This window comes from Phymastichus coffea, unplaced genomic scaffold (genome assembly GCF_024137745.1).
Source record: "Phymastichus coffea isolate CEN01 unplaced genomic scaffold, Cenicafe_Pcof_1.1 PCOF00077, whole genome shotgun sequence".
NCBI lineage: Eukaryota > Metazoa > Arthropoda > Insecta > Hymenoptera > Eulophidae > Phymastichus > Phymastichus coffea.
The window spans coordinates 398,146-417,046 of record NW_026706888.1 but is presented as its reverse complement, the minus strand read 5'-3'; the positions used below and the strand labels follow the sequence as shown (position 1 = coordinate 417,046).

Sequence of the window (18,901 nt, the reverse complement as noted above, 5' to 3'; positions counted from 1 at the left end):
TAATTTTCTTTTTCGTGCATTTTTTATATAATTATATACAGACGATTAAATAATTGTTATCGTGATTAATTTTTTATACTTTCAGTCTTCACATGAGATACGCATTGTTACAAAAGAAAATAGATCAGTATTGATGATTAAAGAAATGAAACCGGAATTAGCTGGCACGTATACTTGTAGAGCTGAAAATGTTGTAGGTTCTGTTACAAGTTCGGCTACCATTAATCTCCAAGAAATACCATGGGAAGAAACTGTGGAGCTTGTCTCTCCTGTTTTTGCAAAACGACTTTCTCCAGTACGCGTTATGGATGGTGAAAGTGTAAATTTAACATGTACTGTAATAGGCAAGCCTATTCCAAGAGTGGAATGGCTTCACGATAATAAGCCAATCAGAGAAGGCAAACAAATTACAATCCTTCAAGACTCTGAAGGCATCTGTAATTTATCAATTACGGAAGTTTTTCCGGAAGATGCCGGAGAATACACATGTCAAGCAATCAATACCGTTGGTGAAGCAGTATGCACGGCACCTTTAGTTGTTGAAGGTAACATTCACAATATAATAAGAAAGAAGTGATGTCTATCGTGGTTTGCGAGCTCATCTTTTTCGTCTTTTCTACGTCCTGATTTTAATGCATGCGCGAATATGAATAAAAAATAGATATGCAGTTACGTTATAATATAATGTATATTAATGATGTAAAAATGTTCTCAGTGAAGTTTTAAGTTTTTATGGTTCAAAATTTTATGTTGAAAAATTATTATAATTCAAAAGTATCAAAAACACGATAGAAATATGTAATATACTTCGTTAGACGTTCACAGTTGTAATTAGTGCTTTTCTTAAAAAATTTTCCAATATTTTATATAACTAAATAGAGCCGAAATCACTGTATAATATTTAATTGTGATAATCTATTGATTTGTATCTTATCTTACCTATTTAGCTTATTCGAAGCTAAGCTTTCGCATAGAGTAAAGTTCAAATCATTTGTTTATCGAAGTATCAATCGGTTTTTCTTTGAGGTTAGTATCAAATGCATATTAAATTCGTACCAACTAGACTGATATATTTTTTTAACGTTTAATGATTTACGAAAGTCTACAGTTATATTTTATAAGCGTACACACACACTCAAAATCATATAACAACTGATGATGTGACTATCTTTCAGTCAATCAGATCACGAATAAACTGGGTTCGTTGTTAGACGTATCTCCTTTTATAAAAAAACATATACTAAGATGCTTAATAAAAACTATGAATTTTTTTCCCGTGATTATATTCGTAACGCTGCCAGATTATAATTATATTAAGCTAAAATAATTCATTTACAGCTTACGAGTACATTCCAGATTCAGAAATAGAATCGTCTGCTATAGCAACATCTCTTATTACTGGTCAAAGTGAATCTGAAGAAGATTTATTATCTCCAAAGGTAATTACTGTAATATAAGCTAATCTGAAGCTTAAAATAATTAATTAATTATCAAATATGGAAAATTATCAATTATGCTAATTATGTTCGTCTCTCATGTTAGGAAACACCACTAGAATCTGATACTGAAGATTCTGCTCCAGAGATATTAAAGAAACTTCCTCAGTTAGTTCCTAGTAAAAATGGAGAATTAACACGGTACGTATTTTGTGTTTTACTTAGAGTAGAGCTTGTTTCATACGTATTTATATAATCATTACTTAATAAATACATTTTCTATATTGCGAACAAAATTTGATTCGATAGATTGGAAGTAAAAGTTAGAGGGAAACCTAAACCTGAAGGCAAGTGGTACAAACAAGGTTTAGAAATCCATCCTTCAAAAGAATTCCAAATTGAAGAATTAGAAGATGGAACGTCTATTCTTACGATTACCGAAACTTATCCAGACGATACTGGTGAAATTGTGTTTGAAGCTTACAATCCATTGGGAGTATCGACTACAACGGCATATTTATCAGTAGAAGGTAATCTTACTCTTTTATTTTTATATTAATCTTTTTATAGCAAAGTGTTTACTATAATTTTAATAAAATACTATTAAAGATATTTTCAGTGGCATCTGCAAATACCAGCATATTTTAAAATTTTTCCTACCGTCTTCCTTTATTCTCAACACTATACACACAACATTCCCTAATAATATTATTCTATTATCTGAATGTTATATTTATGAATAAGAAACGCAACGTAGTTATTTTAATTGATATTTCTTTGTATACAGGTATTGTAGGAACGAAAGAATATCGCAAACCAGAATGGGTTACGCAAATGGAAGAAATGAAAGAAGCGTTGCGAGGTAAGAATAAAGTAACTTATACGAAACCAATGCCTGCTCTTTTGCCGTTCAATCTTAATTCAACTCTTCTCAGTACGACAATGGCATGGCGGTCTAACCAAAACTATCTTCTAAAAAGTTTGCACTAAAGTTTTTATAACGACTGAAGCAATTTAGAAATAATTTGTTTTATTTACATAAATAGTTATTGATCGTATATTGTATTCATTCACATTAAAAAGAACAATCTTGCTGTTATTTCACTTCCAGATGATTGTTGCAAAATTTCTCTTTTATATAATACATTTACATGAATAATCTATCGATATGATCTATTTTCATTTATATTTTTGTTCTTATCTCTCAATATAATATACATAATTAACTGTAATCAAAGCAGTAATTCATAAATATCTTACTTATGTTAACAACAAGCTAATAATGAAAAAATGTATTACTCGATACATTATTATGTATTACTCGATATATTATTACCGATAAATAACAGATTTATAATTTATTACAAGAAAGTGTGAAACTAATTGCATGGTGTTCTTGTTTTATAATCTATTTGATCAGTGATATAATTCTTCATCGGATTTAGAGGTGGCAACTCTATAAGGTAATTTAAGTAAACTTATGGAAAAATTAGAATGAATAAAAATGTTTAAGAGGTCAAGAACAATGACAATTTTTTTATTTTTAGCTGCTCAATCAGTACCTCGTTTTATACAAGAGTTTACGGACACTTATGTCCAAGAAGGTGAAAGAGTTGTATTTGAATGCATTTACTCCGGAAATCCTGTCCCAGGTACTTTTTGCTGCTTGATAAAATAATCATAAATGACAATTCGGAATAAATATTAAGTAAATAAATTACATTTTCTGTAGATATAATATGGTTTAAAAATGATAAAGTAGTGCTCAATACGGACAATGTTAAAATTAAAGTTTTTGAAGAAGAACTTAAAACAACACTCGAAATAAATGAAACTACTCAAGAAGATGCTGGTATTTATGTATGTAAAGCTACTAGTGATATCGGATTAGCTACAACAAAAGCAAAATTACAAGTAACTGGTAAGCGATTCATTTACTTCTTATACTCGTATATTACGGAATGTTTTAATTATTCTCAATGCAATGTTTTAATACATTTTTGTCAATTAGATTCATATGGTAGATCAACAAAGCCTATCGAGGAAACTGGAATTTCAGAACAAGTACCAGAAAAGGTAGAAAAACTGCAGAAGAAGAAAAAATCCGAATTAAAAAAAGCAAAAGAAGTGAAAGAAAAGGTAAAATCTGAGAGAGTTAAAACTGATAAGAAGATCATTACAGAAGATAAAGGTGTCTTGAAGGAAGAGACAGAGGAAAAGTGAGTATATTTTGAAAAAATTATTGTTTAAATATAACTAGTCTAAATGTTCTGTAGCTGCAACATGAACATAATTTCTATTGGAATGATTCAATAGTTTGATTGTATAACTTTTAAAAAGTATATTATATATATAATTATTACCTACTATAAAATGTAATCGATGTATAATGCAGTTGCCAATTTCATCGTGTAGACTTTTCCATGTAAAATATAGGCTTCAAGAAAAATTATTACTGCAATTTTAACAAAATAATATAACTGCAACTATAAAATTCTATATAAATTCAACTCTATACAGTGACTGTACTATTAGGAACACTGGCTTCTGATCAAATATCCAAATAAATTTGAGTCTTTATTGTATTTTTGTCTAAAAAGATAGAAATATTAATAATGGTTAGCTTGCTTAATTACATTTACAAATATAAATTTTGGAATATATGACGACAAGAGATTTCAATATTAATTAACTTATAAATAGCTTACAAAAATTACCATTATTTCAGAATCATTGCTGATACACAGGAAACGCAAATATTCGAAACTACGGAAATAATAGAAGAAATGAAGACGGTAATAAAATACTGAATATGCTATTCAAAATAGAATTTTATTGATTTGTAAATAAAATTTTGTTATTAGCTTTTTGTAAATGGTTATATTAATTGAATTTTTTTATTTTAGCCGTCACAAGCCAGAAAGATCATTCCGATACAAGAACCAGTAATAACAGAAACCACACCTAGTTTAAAGAAGGTTGACGATAAAAAACTGAAGTCTGTTACAAAACCCGATGAGAAGGCGGAAAAAATAATTGAAGAACAACAAGGTGTTGTTGTATCTGAAATTACAACAGAAGATATTGCTCCCGATTTCGAGGTAGACAGGGTTGTGGACAAAGCAGAAATTACTTCTGAAACCTTTGAAACTGTCTCAGTAATTGAAGTTCATACGGAAACTGACATCCGCGAAGTTAGAAAAAAGAAAAAGAAACCAGAAAAGAAAGTTATACACAAAGATGAAGTGAGCGAAGTTACGATAGAGCAAATAATTGAGGAACAGCATGAAAATATTGCAAGAGATGTGGAAGAAATAATGGAATTATTCGATACTCCGGAATATAGACCTGCTGAACAACCACTCAAAGAATTGGCTACGATAGGTTACTTGGTGCGACAAGGTGTAACAGTTCACGAAATAAATGAGAGTTTATATAAAACCGACAAATTTCCTGCACTCGTAACACCTGATGCTCAAAACGCTCTGGTTCAACTTGTTGAAAGAGAAGGACACGGGCCGTTAATCACCCAAGTGCTAACTGAAGAAACAACAACAGATGAAAGTATTGTTGCAGCTACCGTTGGATTTAGAGCATTCATGAAAATGGTAGAGTTACAACATGCGACTGTTGAAGAAGTTATTACACATTTCTCACCGGAAGATTTTCGGCCAAGAGCTTGGGAAGTTACTGAAGTGATTGAGGTGAAGAATCATTACACTGAGTAACATTGCTGCATGAAAATAAAATATTAATTTATCGTTAATTAACTATTAATTTTGATATCTAATGATTTTATATTTTTTAGCACGTGGAAAGTGAACACACAGCTACCGAAAGGATTGAAATTATTGAAGAAACAGAAGTTCATGTGATGGGTGAGTTTGAAAGTAACTTCAAATCTTTTTATTTTTCTTTCTAAAATTTACATATATATTGATATGAAAATCTATTATTACATGCAAAATTGTGATGCAACTTAGAAAGTTGAATAAATTAATTTAAAATTTCGTTTTTTAGAAAGAAGAGTGGACAAGACAATTGTACAAGTACAGGATGTTCGAGAAACTAAAGGTTTAACTTAAAAATATATAATGCACGTTTTTAACATCTACGTTGAAATAATAAAAATTTTATAGCTTCAGCGAATTAATATCGGATTTTATAATCTAGTTTAGTAGCAAAGGCATCAGTGAAAAGTTTTAAAAAATGATTATTTATTATTTTTTCTACGTATGAAAGCAATGAATAAACTTTCAATTTTCTTCGAGAAAAATTCATAAAAATTAACTTTTGCTTTAAAATGCATGATAAATTAATGCGATAATATAAATTTACTAAACTTTAGCTGCGTAAATATATTTTTATATTCTTTCAGATGCATGAAGCTTTCTTGAACGAAATAAATCAGTGATTTATCACTTACGCCGCTATACTTTCCATGCAGTATCCTATTTTTTATGCATCCTAGAATATTTTTTTAAGTAAAATGCTTTTTGTAAATATACAAATAATCCTCTTTTCTTGCCCGATCTTTTATCAAGATACCTTCTAATGCTTCACCGCTTAACTGATGCAGTAAGTATAGCAAAACTGTTTAAAAGAAAAATTTTTTCCTCTAATTATTTATTTCTAAAAAAAGTGTAAGCCTTTCTCTCGATCATTTCTTTAACTAATAATTAATTATGTCAGTTCCATGAATAACTATTAATTCAAATACACACGATACAATAATAAATGAAACATCTATAAAATAGTTTCAAACTAAATAAGCAGATATAGGCAGTTATAAATAGATTTCTATATTCAATGCATAATACTTACACGCAGCTGTACGCATACTGCTTTAAAAATGTTAATTATTCGCATGTAGTATGTTCTTAAATTTTTCCACATAATACTGTACTGTTATCAATTATTATTTATAGTCGTGACTGTTTTGCTCAGTTAATGACATCATTAAACAAGTAGTGATGTTATTAAATAAGAAAATAAATTATAAAAGTCATTAAAAATATATTTTTTTTAAATTTTTTTAATGATTATTAATAAAAATGACATTTCCAATTTAAAGAACTGGCACTAAAATAAAAGCATTGACTGGTACCTTGAATAGTCGAAATCTGAGCAGAATAGTAAATAACTACACACTTATTATTACACCTAACATGCTCACATACTTTTCACAGAATACGAGGACACTCAGCAGGCACACATCACAATGCGCAAACGAAAAGATAAAACACTAGAAGAACAATCTCAAGTTGATGACACACTTGAAAGTAGGGATGAGGGGGTTGAAATTACAGAGATTGAAGACACTTCAGTACTCAGTATTACAGATGATTTAACTAAAGAAGAAACTATTGAAACAGATGAATTAGTAAGCGTTCAATTAGATACAGAAGAATTGAACCGTAAAAAGAAAAAATCTAAAGAAAAGAAATTTAAACGAAAAGAAGAAGAAGAAGAAGAAGAAGAAGAAGAAGAAGAAGAAATAGAGAAAAAAACAGAATTAATAAAATCTAAAAAGTTGCTTAAACCGAAGAAATCTAAAATAAAACGGGAAGAGCTATCACTAGAAGAGATTGAAGATTTTGAAATCATACAAGACGAAAAAGTATCTTCAGTCTTATTAAATATACCCAGTCATCAAATTGAAACTATTCCTTCTATTACTGTGGTCGATCAAGCACCTGATAAACTTACCAACGAAACGGCTAGTATAACAGTTGATACTGTAAATGCAGTAATAGAACAATATAATGTTGTACAAGAACAAGAAGAGGATGAGGTGAAAACAGAAAAATCTGAAACAAGAAAAGCTTCTTTATCAATAAAACCTGTTGAGTCATATTCTACTACAGAAATTATTGTTCAAGATAGAACAGATTTGATTTTGGATATAGCTAAACCTTATTCTGTAGAAGCAACTACTGATATAATATCTACGGAGGGTATTATAATAAGTGAAGTTAATCCTAGTGAAGCGAAACCGACGGAGATTATAGAAAAAGAAAAATCTTTGACTAAAGCGGATATCACTCTAATTTTGCAACAAGCAAAAACAATAATCGAACAAATTGTTAATGAAAAAGAATCCTCTACTGTTGATTATGTTATTCCATCAATAATACAGGCAGAAGAAACTATTATACCCAAACAAAGCATTTCAGTTTTAGAAGTTCAAGAAGAAATCAAAGAACAGAAACTGGAAGAAATGAAATCCGTAACGAACATCCTTGATATTAAACTAGATGAAATTGAATCTCTTCAAGTGCAAGAAGTATATGTGTCGGATAAACCAGGTAAATATTATCCTGAACTTGTAGTCCCTACGGAAGTAGCATCGACTTCAATTATTGCAATGAAACAACACTTTACTGAAGAAATGCAAGCACCGGAAAAAGAAGGAACATACATTCCTGGTAAATTACCGACTGTTCAAACTGCTGAAACAGAACTTTCGGTACACGGCAAAGCCGCTATGATAACAGAGGAATTTGTTCAAGAAAAGGAAAACCTTTACCAACCTAAGATAAAAGCAGATTCGTACGAAGCAACATCCGAGATTAATTTGTTCGAGAACATCAATATTTCAAGTATCGATATACAAGATCAAGAATCAGAGCTAACGATTGAAGAATCGAAACGATTTAATGCTGAAATAGGTATGGATGAACATATTTCTGTATTAGCATTAGAAACAACTACCGTGGAAAAGGAAAAGCCATATATGTCAGAGCAAAAACCAGAGATGAAATTAGCTGAGAAAGTTATTTTGCCATTAGAATTAGGAATCATTTCGAGTACAATGGTTCAAGATTCTGAAGGAGAATACACAGATTTTGTAAAATCAACTGCTGTAATTGCTGAAGCTAATGTTTGTCCTAAAGAATACATTAATGTTTCTGCAATTCAGACAGCTGATTATCCTAAAGAGTACAAAGATATTTTGAAATACGTTACCGAGAAGGGTGCTGTGGGTATTGAAACGACTGAAGCCAAATTTATTCAAGAGATTGTAGTTCACGATCAAGAAGATACATTAGAACAGGTTGCTAAACCAGACGTACAGTATACGCAATTTAGTTTGAATGAGATTAAAAGTATAGAAGTCATTCAAACAACTGTAGGAGAAAAAGAAAAGGATATTAAGATAAATGATTTACCTGAAAGTCAGGTAGGTAAAGAAGTGCTCATGGAACCGGTTATTTCCTTTGAAACAAGTGAAACTCTTGCAATAGATAATGTGGCACCTATAACTAGAGATGAATTACATCCAGAGGTTGCCATACTAACGAGCAATAATCTTCAAGGAATGACAGTGAAAGAGATTATTCCAATAGAGAGTTTGAGGACATCTGAAAAAGATATTCTGCCTGAGACAAAGAACGCTGAAGTTCTATTTGAAGAAAAAGATAGCATACATACGACGGAAGTCATTGTAACTGAAAAAGAATCGGAATATGTATTAGTATTCGATGTTAAGGAATCTAACGCTATTAAAGATATTGCTACACATTCAGTTGCAACTCAAGAAGAAGTAAGAACTGAATCCCCCACTGAACATTTCCACGTAGATGAAATTTTCGAAAAGAATATTATTCCATCGCAGATACCTTTAAAAAGTATAACAGTTACCGTTCAACAGTTAGTCGACAAAGAAGATAGTTATATCGAAGATATTAAACCAAGTCAAAAAGTAGCTAATGTGGAACTGACGGAATCTATAACTGGAGCAACTATATATGAAATTGTACCAAGTGACTGTGAACAGTTAAGTATCGAAGAAGCTCTCAAACTACAAAAAGCTCAAGCTAATTTAGATGTAACAGCTCACACCATAGCTCTTCATTCGGAAACAATTATAGAACAAAGTACTGTTGACTTATCCAGTGACAAGCCAAACATGAGTATAGCTTTACCACGTCACGAAACTTTTGAGGAGTTAGTTATAACTGAAACAAATATAGCTGAAACGGAGAAGATCAAAGATGATGATGTGAGACCAAAAGCACAACAAGCTGATATGGAAATTATTGTATCAGAAAACATCAGTATAAACGAACAAACAACGGTTCTCGCTAAGGTAAGCTTTGCAATTATTGAGTGGACATTTTGAATCTTGTTATCAGTTTAAGTAAAATTTTGTATTTCCTATTAATATTGAAAACAAATTTGTATAATAGGAAAAAAATATTACTTTATTTAAGTATAATTTTTATTCATTAAATTGATATTTTATTTGGAACCTCAAAATTACTCACTATTTTATAAAAAATATGTTGTATAATATCCACTAATTGCATTATAAAAAGGTAATAGAGAAAATTAATTGAAAAAATATGTATTTGTAGGAAGGTAATTTTCAAAAGGAGGATTTACCAGCTACACAAAAAGTTGTTACTGGTATTACAAAAGGCTACGAATTACCTCAAACTGAAGAAACTATCGTTGCCAATAGTCTTGATATGTTTGAAAGGATAATGGAGAAAACTGAAAAAGCTAAACTAGATCATAGTAGTCTTGATATTGCACAAAAATCCGAAGTTATTGTATCAGAATTGGAAGCCCCGCTAGTAGAAGATACCAAACCTGAAAGTAAACAAAGTACTTTGGCTTTTGAAGAAGAAAAAAGCGTAGAAGTAACTATTACAAATCCTGAAGAAAAAGAAGATTCTTTTACTGAAAAGTTGATACCTCATCCAAGTGAAGCCTCAGTAGATTACGATATACAAAAGGTTGCATCGACATTTGAAATTGTTAGTGATGTGGGCTTAGGAGATTTAGAAATAGAAAGCATTATTAACATTGAACCAAAAAGTTCTTTGTTACCTTATCAATCGACCCAAATTGAAGAAACGATGACGCAAGACAAAGAGGCACCTATGTCTGATATGGTAATCGTAGACAAAAAAGCTGATGTTTCCTTTGAGATCAGTGAATCTATGATTATATCATCCATCAATATTGGTGAAAAAGAAAGTATATTAGAGGAGAGTGAACAAATAGAAACAAAATTAGCATCTACTAGTTATCCAACACATGTAATAGCCGAGACAGCAGAAGTTACACTAGATAATAGTTTAGCTCTTCTAGAATCTAAAAAATCTACAACAGTTTCTGCGCAAAGTAAACATGTGCCTTTTCATAGTTTTATCACGTCTCAAGTATCTCCAGCGGATTCCGAGACTATTCTTGATGTTTTCGTAATGCCTGATGAAAAGAAACCAGACGTTATATTTGAAGAAGGTATCAGCTTAGAAATTACAGAAACTATACTTTCAGATAAAGAACAGAAATATGAAGAACCCAGTAAACTACCATTACAAATAGCAAATAGTTCTTATGATAGTCACAGAGTAGCTCAATCATTAGAAGTAATACCTGAAAGTGTGACAGGCGATGTGGATCATAAAATTGCTAATTCGATTTCAGCTACTGAACTACATATGTTGTATGAAAGTCTTATTCAGGAGGAAACAGTTCCATCGGATAAAGAAAAAGAATTTAAGGATAAGTTGATATTGACAGAGAACACAGCTACAATTCAAATCGACGAATGTATCGGTGTTTCTGCTATAACTGAAGTAACTACTCAAGATAAAGAAGTCCCATTGAGCAGCTTTGAAAAGCCAACAGAAAAAACTGCTTTGATCGATTTTACTGGTCATAAAGTTGCTGAAAAACTAGAAATAACTGCAAATATTTTATCCGAAGAGTTGAAATATGAACAACCAAGTCTCACTTCTGCACATAAAAGTACATTAACGTTTGAAGCTCCTGTGAAAGAGGAAGTACAAGTAAACGAAAGTGAAAATATTTTAACAAAAGACACACTACCAAACCAATTAATTGCTGAATCTGAATTCATAGAGGAACAAAGTTTAATAGTATCTTCAATAACTTTGGTCGACAAAGAATCAGAATATAAAATAGATACTTTACCACAGACAAAAACGGCATACAAAGAATTCAGCTCCGATCATATTCTTCCTCAAATAACTGAACAAATAATAAACCAATCCATCGGTGAGCTGGAGCAGACAGAAGATTTACCTATACAAAAAGCTTCAACCGATATTATTCTACAACAAAATTCTATAGAAACAACTTTGGTTGAATCACAAGTAGATATGCCTGTTAAAAAAGCTGAAGATTTAGACACTGTAAGTGCTAACATAAAACAAGATACGCAAGAATGTTTAATCATAACTGAAAATATCATAGAGGAAAAAGAAAATATTACAGAGAAACCACTAAAGCCAACTTTACAACAAGCTATAATAGATTTACAAAACTTACAATCAATTGAAGTATCAGAAATAACGCCACAAGATAAAGAAGATACATTTATATCTAAACAATTATCCAAACAAACAGGTATTACAGATTTTATTGAATCAATTCCATTGTCTGTAGTAGAAATTATGCCTCATGAAACAGAGACAGTTTTGACAAATTTGGACAAACCACTGATCTCAACTGCAGAGGACAAAACGTTAATAATAGGACATCAAGTGGCTGAGACGACAATTATTTTAACTACAGTTAATGCTGATGAGTTGAAAAAAGACAAATTCCCTCAAGAACAAGCTATCCTGCCCAAGTCGGATAGGTCATCTGCATTAACGATAACCGAAACCGTTGCAAACGAAGTTGAAAGTAACTTTGTTAAAGAAGATATAGTAACAAGATTGGCAAAAATAGATGTAACTGGACAAGATATAGCGGAAGTTTCAGAAATACAAACAATGTTTTCATCAAGTGAATTAATGCAACCTTTAAAACCACAAGGTCAGATTGGTCGGCAAAATGTTGAAGAAATTGTTCCTCTCGATATTTGCGAAACTATTATTACAGAGCAGGAAAACGATTTTACAAGTTCTGATGCACCCCATGAACAAAAGGCTAAAACAGCCATTCTTGGACAAGAAGTAGCTCAAATTGACGAGGTATTACCATTCGTCCATGCCAATGAAATAGATACAAAATTAATTTCAGAAAGTGCTGTCGGACAAGAGAAAATTGATGTAATTCAATCTATAGTTGTATCTGAAGCGATCTTACATGAGAAAGAAGAATCATTGCATAGTGAGGCGATTCCTCAAGAAACAGAAGCTAATACAAAAATTTTGAGCAGAGAAATAGCCGAAATTACAGAAATATTAACAAATGTAAATATTGGAGAACTTACAGATTTCAAATTACCAAAAACACAAATGGGAAAATCAAGTATAGATACATTTGAATCAGCTATATCATTCCAAACAACACCCAGCGATGTGGAGAAAAGTTTTGTTTCTGAAAGAGTTCCAGAAACATCTATCGCTGAAATAAAAATTATAAAAAATAATGCGATTGAGTCTCTTGAAATTAATACATCAACTCATGCAGAAGCATTTCAAGAAGAAGTACTTCCTAAAGAAATAAAAGGCCTTCAAGAATTTGAAATTTCAACTTCGTTAATCGTATCTCAAGCATTGACGAATGAATCAGAAAGTGATTTCATAACAAGCTCGCAGAAAACCGAACAAAAAGCGATTTCACAATTTGATGGAAGAAATGTTGCCGAATTATCGGAAACAACACTGTTATTAAATATTGGCGAATTTAAGAAGGAAAAATTGCCTAGTGAAGCAATAAGCAAACAATATATCGAAGGTTTGCCATTAGCAGCTACGCTACAAGCGATTTATAATGAATCGGAAATAGACATGCCTGATGAAATCAAACCCATCGAAAAGAACGCAGTTACCGATATAAGTGGTCACCACATTGCCGAAGTAATTCAAACAACATCGTTAAATAGTATTAATATATTACAACCCGAGAAAATCAAAGAACAAAAAAGTAACTTGCAATTGAATACATTGAGTACAATAGTTGTATCTGAGACCATACACAATGAATCAGAAGGATTGATCGTTGAAGAAAAGAAACCTCAAACTACAACTGCTCAATTTACAATATTGCAGAAAGAAGCAGCTGAAGCATCTGAAACTATTGCACTATCTACAACAAGTACATTAAATGAGCATAATCTACCAGAGTCACAAGAAGCATTGTTTAATATGGACCAAATGACTCCATTGAGTGTGATTCAAATTGTTCCTGATGAATCTGGTTACGATTTGTCGATCAATGCAACCCCAGAAAATTTTTCAGCTATTGAAACTTTAAAAAGTAATGAAACACTTCAAACGACAGAAATAGTAGCTATTTCCGGCGTAGAAGAATTATCCAATGAATCTTTACCAGAAGAACAAGTAAGTAAAGAGAAACGCGAGGAACTCGTACCACTTTTCATTTCACAAATTCAAACTAGCGAAGAAAGTCAATTAATGTCAGAAAAAATACTGCCCATGGAACTAAAAGCCCTAGTGAATATAACTAGCAGAGAAATAGTAGAAACTTCTGAAATACAACCGATAGCAAGTATTGCAGATTTTGACAAAATTACCGATATTGAAAAACATTACGGAAAAACGAAATTAGATATTTTAACACCTTTGAGCGTTTCTCAAACTGTACCTGCAGATAATGAAGATTCCTTTACTACACAAATAGCACAAGAGCAAAACTTGACTAACTTGAGCATCATCAGTAAAACAGTTATGAAAATTTCTGAAAATGTTTCGCTATCAAGCCTCGAAATCATGAAAGAAAACATCGTACCCGATTCATATATCGGAGAAACTCAATTTAATACATTTTTACCATTGACTGTATCATCAACAATATTAAATGAAAAAGTAACAAACTTATTGGACCAAGAATTACCATCTGAAAAATCAGCAAAAATAGATTTGTCTGGCCGTGAAGTTGCACAGATTGAAGAAATCATTCCATCAACTACAACAGAAGACTTTATTGCTTCTACTGTACCGACAGATAAAGAAACTAGTCATCTCATGCAAGAGTCATTGACATCTGCAACGGTAATTGAAACATTAACTATCGAAAAAGAAAGCACGTTTACAAAATCAAAAGAATTATTAGAGGAGAAAGCAGATAGTAGTGTTATTGGCCATATTGTAGCTTCAACCACAGAAGTAACTACTGAGTCAACTGCTGAACTTCTTTCAGAAGAAATAACTCCTATGGGACAAAATGTAACTGAGAATTTAGATGTGCTTCAACATTTGATTAATACGCAAACCTTAATCAATGAAGAAGGAATATTTTTGGAAAACATAGATCTTCCTTCGGGAAAAGTAGCCTCAGTAAATTTAGAAGGTGTTGAACAAAAAACCGCCGAAGTTATAGAGATAGTAACAGCTTCAAATGTAAAAGAGATCACAGAGACAGATAAAATATTGAAAAAACAGGCTGTAACAGAAATAGATGAACTCCAATCTTTAATGATCACCCAAACCCAATTTACCGAAAATGAAAGCACTTTTACAAACGATGAAAAACCTGTAACAAAAGAGATAGAAAAATCTATACTTGGCATAGATGTTGCTGAAACAGTAGAAATAACTACTGGTGAGACTGTAAATATTTATTCTGTACCTACCTTACCACAGGAGTATCAAAGTACGCCTCAATTTGAAGAATCAGAATCTATTAAAGTATATGAAACGTTCTTGAACGAAAAGGAACAAGATTTAAATGAATTGCAAAAAACTGAAACTCAATCAGCAATATCTAAATTATTATCTAATGATGTTATAGAAACAACTGAAATAGTTACTGCGTCTGAAGTTTCAGAGTACAAATCAGATTACATTGCAATTGATCAAACATCCACATCCAGTATCAATGTTTTGTCTTCAGCATTGACTTCGGAAACTCTAATTTCTGAAAAAGAAAAGGACTTTAACGTGCAAGTAGCTGAGGATAAAAAAGTAAATCAAATTTTTTCTGAAAAAGAGGTACCTCAAATATACCAAACAACACCAGTAATTTGCGAAAGCGCATTAGAGATACCGAAATTACCATCACAATATACTGGAATCATGAAATTAGGAGAAAATGTACCAATCACTATAACTGAAGTTATATCAGATGAAACAGAACAATCTTTATTCAACGCCGAAGATATTAAAACTAAGACAGCAAGTCCTAACTTAGAAAGTAGAGAAATAGCAGAAACTTCTGAAATAGTAACTGGTTCAACTATAACGACTCTTGATGAACAAACAACTCTCGAAAAGGAAAATGTGGATGTGAATATTCACGACTTTTTACCTTTGTCAACAACATCCATCGTGTTACCACAAGAATTGGAAGCGGCGTTCGATGCAGCTGAAATACCAGTCTCTAGAAAAGCCTCCCTTAATATTAAAGACATTGAAGCAGCCGAAGTTTTTGAAGTTTTACAAATTTCTAATACAACTGACATCATCATAGAAGAGCAGCAAGATGTCATCAAAACTATTCCTCAAATAGATGAACTTAAAGCTATTAAAGTTTCGGAGGTTTTATCTGCAGAATCAGAAGCTGCATTACTAATCTCTCAAACACCAAGTAGTCAAAAAGCAGAATCAAGGATAAGTAGTACTGAAGCTATACAAACTGAAGAAGTAGTAATATCTACAGATATTGATAAATTAAATTTGATGTTACCTCAAGTTAAGAAAGGAGAATTGCAGTTGATTGAAATGAACTCAGTAATAGTTTCACAATCAATTCTAAATGATACTGAAATTGATTTTGAACAAACTTACGAGGCAAAAGAGGAAATTGCTACACCAAATGTTTTTGGAAGAGATATAGTTGAAACTTCGCAAATGATTCCACTAAGTAGTGCTGAATTATTTAATCAACAAGAAATACCAGAGATGAAAACTGGAAATGTTAATATAAATGAATTGAAATATTTAACAATCTCAGAAATCAGTACGCATGAAAAAGAAAAGAATTTGCCAGAAAACCAAATAGTCAAAGAAGAATCAACTGAACAAAATATTCAAGAAATGAATTTTGTAATCTCGTCACAAATAATTTCAAATGAAAAGGAAATCATTTTCAATGCACCACAAAAAACAACTGAAGAAAAAGCTATATCTGAAATTTCAGCCATCAATGTTCCAGAAAACTTGGAAATTATTATATTAGGAGATACAAAATCTCTAGAAAATATAGAATTTGAGGAAAAGAAAGTAGAGGTCTCATTTAAAGAATTGGAAGGTCTACAAGTCACACAAATTACCACAAGTGAAAATAAACTTAAAGACGTAGAAATAAAAAGCGATAAAGAAGTTACAGCACACGTTGGAGTCATAAAAACACAAGTAGCACTAAAATATGAAACACAACCTGAAGCCACTGTAACAGACTTTACATCGAGTGAAATTACAAGTCAAATTGCTCACGAAGTAAAAGACATACAACACAGCATTTTAGTATCTGAACAAAACTTAGGAGAAACTCAAATAAACACTTTTGAAAATACTCAACCTACCGAAAAAACAGCAGATATCACAATTGAAAAGGATCATTTACATCGCATAGGTATGTATTCAAAAATATTTTGCATATCATCAATACAAATATACATATAGCCAATAACTAATTTAATATCGTAGAAAATGTAGATTAAATTAATATATTACAACAAAAATATTAGAGGTATAAAAATTGTTAACACTGCGTCATGTTATATTATTAGAAGTAAAATGACGCTGCTGTGCTATGTGCTACATTCAGTCGCACATAACTTATAGATCATATTATAATGCAGATAATACTATGTGCAACTCAAACTGTAAAGTCGCACAAGGTATTCTTTTATTTCAATAAGAATGTCACTAACAGATGTTCTATCAAAAATATTTAAAATAACTTAATTTGATACAATAAGAAAAATATACAAACAACAGAGTTAAATGTGCATGTTCATTTCCGTATATTGTATAGGTTTTCTTTACGTTAGTAATATATTAATAGAATAATATATGAATCAGCCATTTCCGATATATTAATGTTTGCAACCCAAACATACGTATGAATAAATTTTGAACCCTAATAAAAAATCCCGACTTCACCTCAAAAATATATTGAATCTATTTAAAAATGTTGAAGATTACTCTGTAATGAAATCGATTAACGGTATCTTTACATAGCTCAGTAAATCAAATCATGTATATACCATTTAGTTCTGTATGTGAATAAGTATAGAATAGTAGGGCACAAAATAACAAGAAATATTTTAATGATATATTTTTTACATTTAGCTGATGAACTAATTACAGTTGAATAGATAAAATATATGTAAATTTAAAGCATCTTCTACTTTATCTGAATTTGCATTAATTTTGCTTCTTATTCTACATTCAAAGGAATACGTTTTATTAAGTAAAAAAACATCTATCAAATAAAATAGGTATGGGTACTCTGAGAGATTTTCAGTACAGTAACTCACTTTTGCAATCAATAAATTTACAGGAATTATCATGTTTATGTGGTTGTATATCTTAGTAAAACGAAAATTCACAAAGAATTAAAAAAAAAATAACAATTGTAGATAAACAATTACATAGAATATGGAAAATAATAAAAGATAAATTTTTTAAAACATACTATGAAGTATTAATATCAAATAGTATATCAAAAAATGAATAAATTTTTAAAAGATCCATAGATACAATTGATACAAAAACAAAAAATATTCTTATTGGAGCAAGATTAAATGGACACAATCATAAACACTGATTCTCTAAACTTTCAGAAACAACAGAAGCATCAGTTCAACAACACGACAGAACAAAAACACAAAACAAAAAACTACAGATACAATCACCTATGAGAAAACAATTCAGTGTAGAATCTGATTCAGAAGTAACCGAAGAATACACAACGAAATTTAGAAGAGATAGTAACGACGAAAATACAACGATAAAAACAAGAAAAACAATAATCAAAAAGAAAAAACCATCATCAGTTGATGAAGGAGTAGTGGTAATTGAAGAAGAAATTGAAAATATAAAATCAACATTACCGTCAATACCAAAAAAACAATTTATCGACATTGAAGAAATCACCGACGCAATAGACATTGAAGAAATTTCTCCCACTATCATACAAGAAGTTGAAGATAATAATGAAAGTGAGACAGACATAAAAGAAGATAATGATACCATAGATAATATAACAAAGAACGAAAAGCAAGATGAAATAAAAATAATCAAAATGAAAGAAAAAAATAAGACACTACAGAAAAAACAATTACAAAAGGATATCGAAATAATAAGTGAGCAAGTAAATACCTTTGAAGAAATAGGTAAAGCAAAAATCACGCTGATTCCAGAAATTCCAGAAAAAGTTATATTCCATGAAACAACAAATAATTTACCTATAATCGAGTTTGCTCAACCTCACGAGGGAGAAGAAACGAGGGAGCAAGTATTGACTGTACTTATAAGAGAACAAGTGACATTGGTCGTTGAAGAGACGCCTAAAGGTAAAAGAAAGAAGACAAAGAAGGTCATTACAAGTAAAAAGGGAGATAAACA

The 18,901-nt window shown here is 30.9% G+C and overlaps 1 protein-coding gene across 1 annotated transcript in view; it reads left to right on the top strand.

Annotated features, from left to right (window-relative positions):
* LOC131668393 (titin) overlaps positions 1 to 18,901 on the top strand; it is a 96,297-nt gene that overhangs the window by 39,652 nt on the left and 37,744 nt on the right. Inside the window, exons 44-58 of the mRNA XM_058942509.1 lie at positions 86 to 545; positions 1,339 to 1,439; positions 1,543 to 1,637; positions 1,746 to 1,966; positions 2,224 to 2,298; positions 2,984 to 3,088; positions 3,169 to 3,357; positions 3,448 to 3,655; positions 4,165 to 4,231; positions 4,343 to 5,140; positions 5,245 to 5,314; positions 5,457 to 5,510; positions 6,626 to 9,528; positions 9,797 to 16,901; positions 18,118 to 18,495. Coding sequence (XP_058798492.1) covers positions 86 to 545; positions 1,339 to 1,439; positions 1,543 to 1,637; positions 1,746 to 1,966; positions 2,224 to 2,298; positions 2,984 to 3,088; positions 3,169 to 3,357; positions 3,448 to 3,655; positions 4,165 to 4,231; positions 4,343 to 5,140; positions 5,245 to 5,314; positions 5,457 to 5,510; positions 6,626 to 9,528; positions 9,797 to 16,901; positions 18,118 to 18,495 — 12,829 coding nt within the window. The remainder of the gene's footprint in view (positions 1 to 85; positions 546 to 1,338; positions 1,440 to 1,542; positions 1,638 to 1,745; positions 1,967 to 2,223; positions 2,299 to 2,983; positions 3,089 to 3,168; positions 3,358 to 3,447; positions 3,656 to 4,164; positions 4,232 to 4,342; positions 5,141 to 5,244; positions 5,315 to 5,456; positions 5,511 to 6,625; positions 9,529 to 9,796; positions 16,902 to 18,117; positions 18,496 to 18,901) is intronic.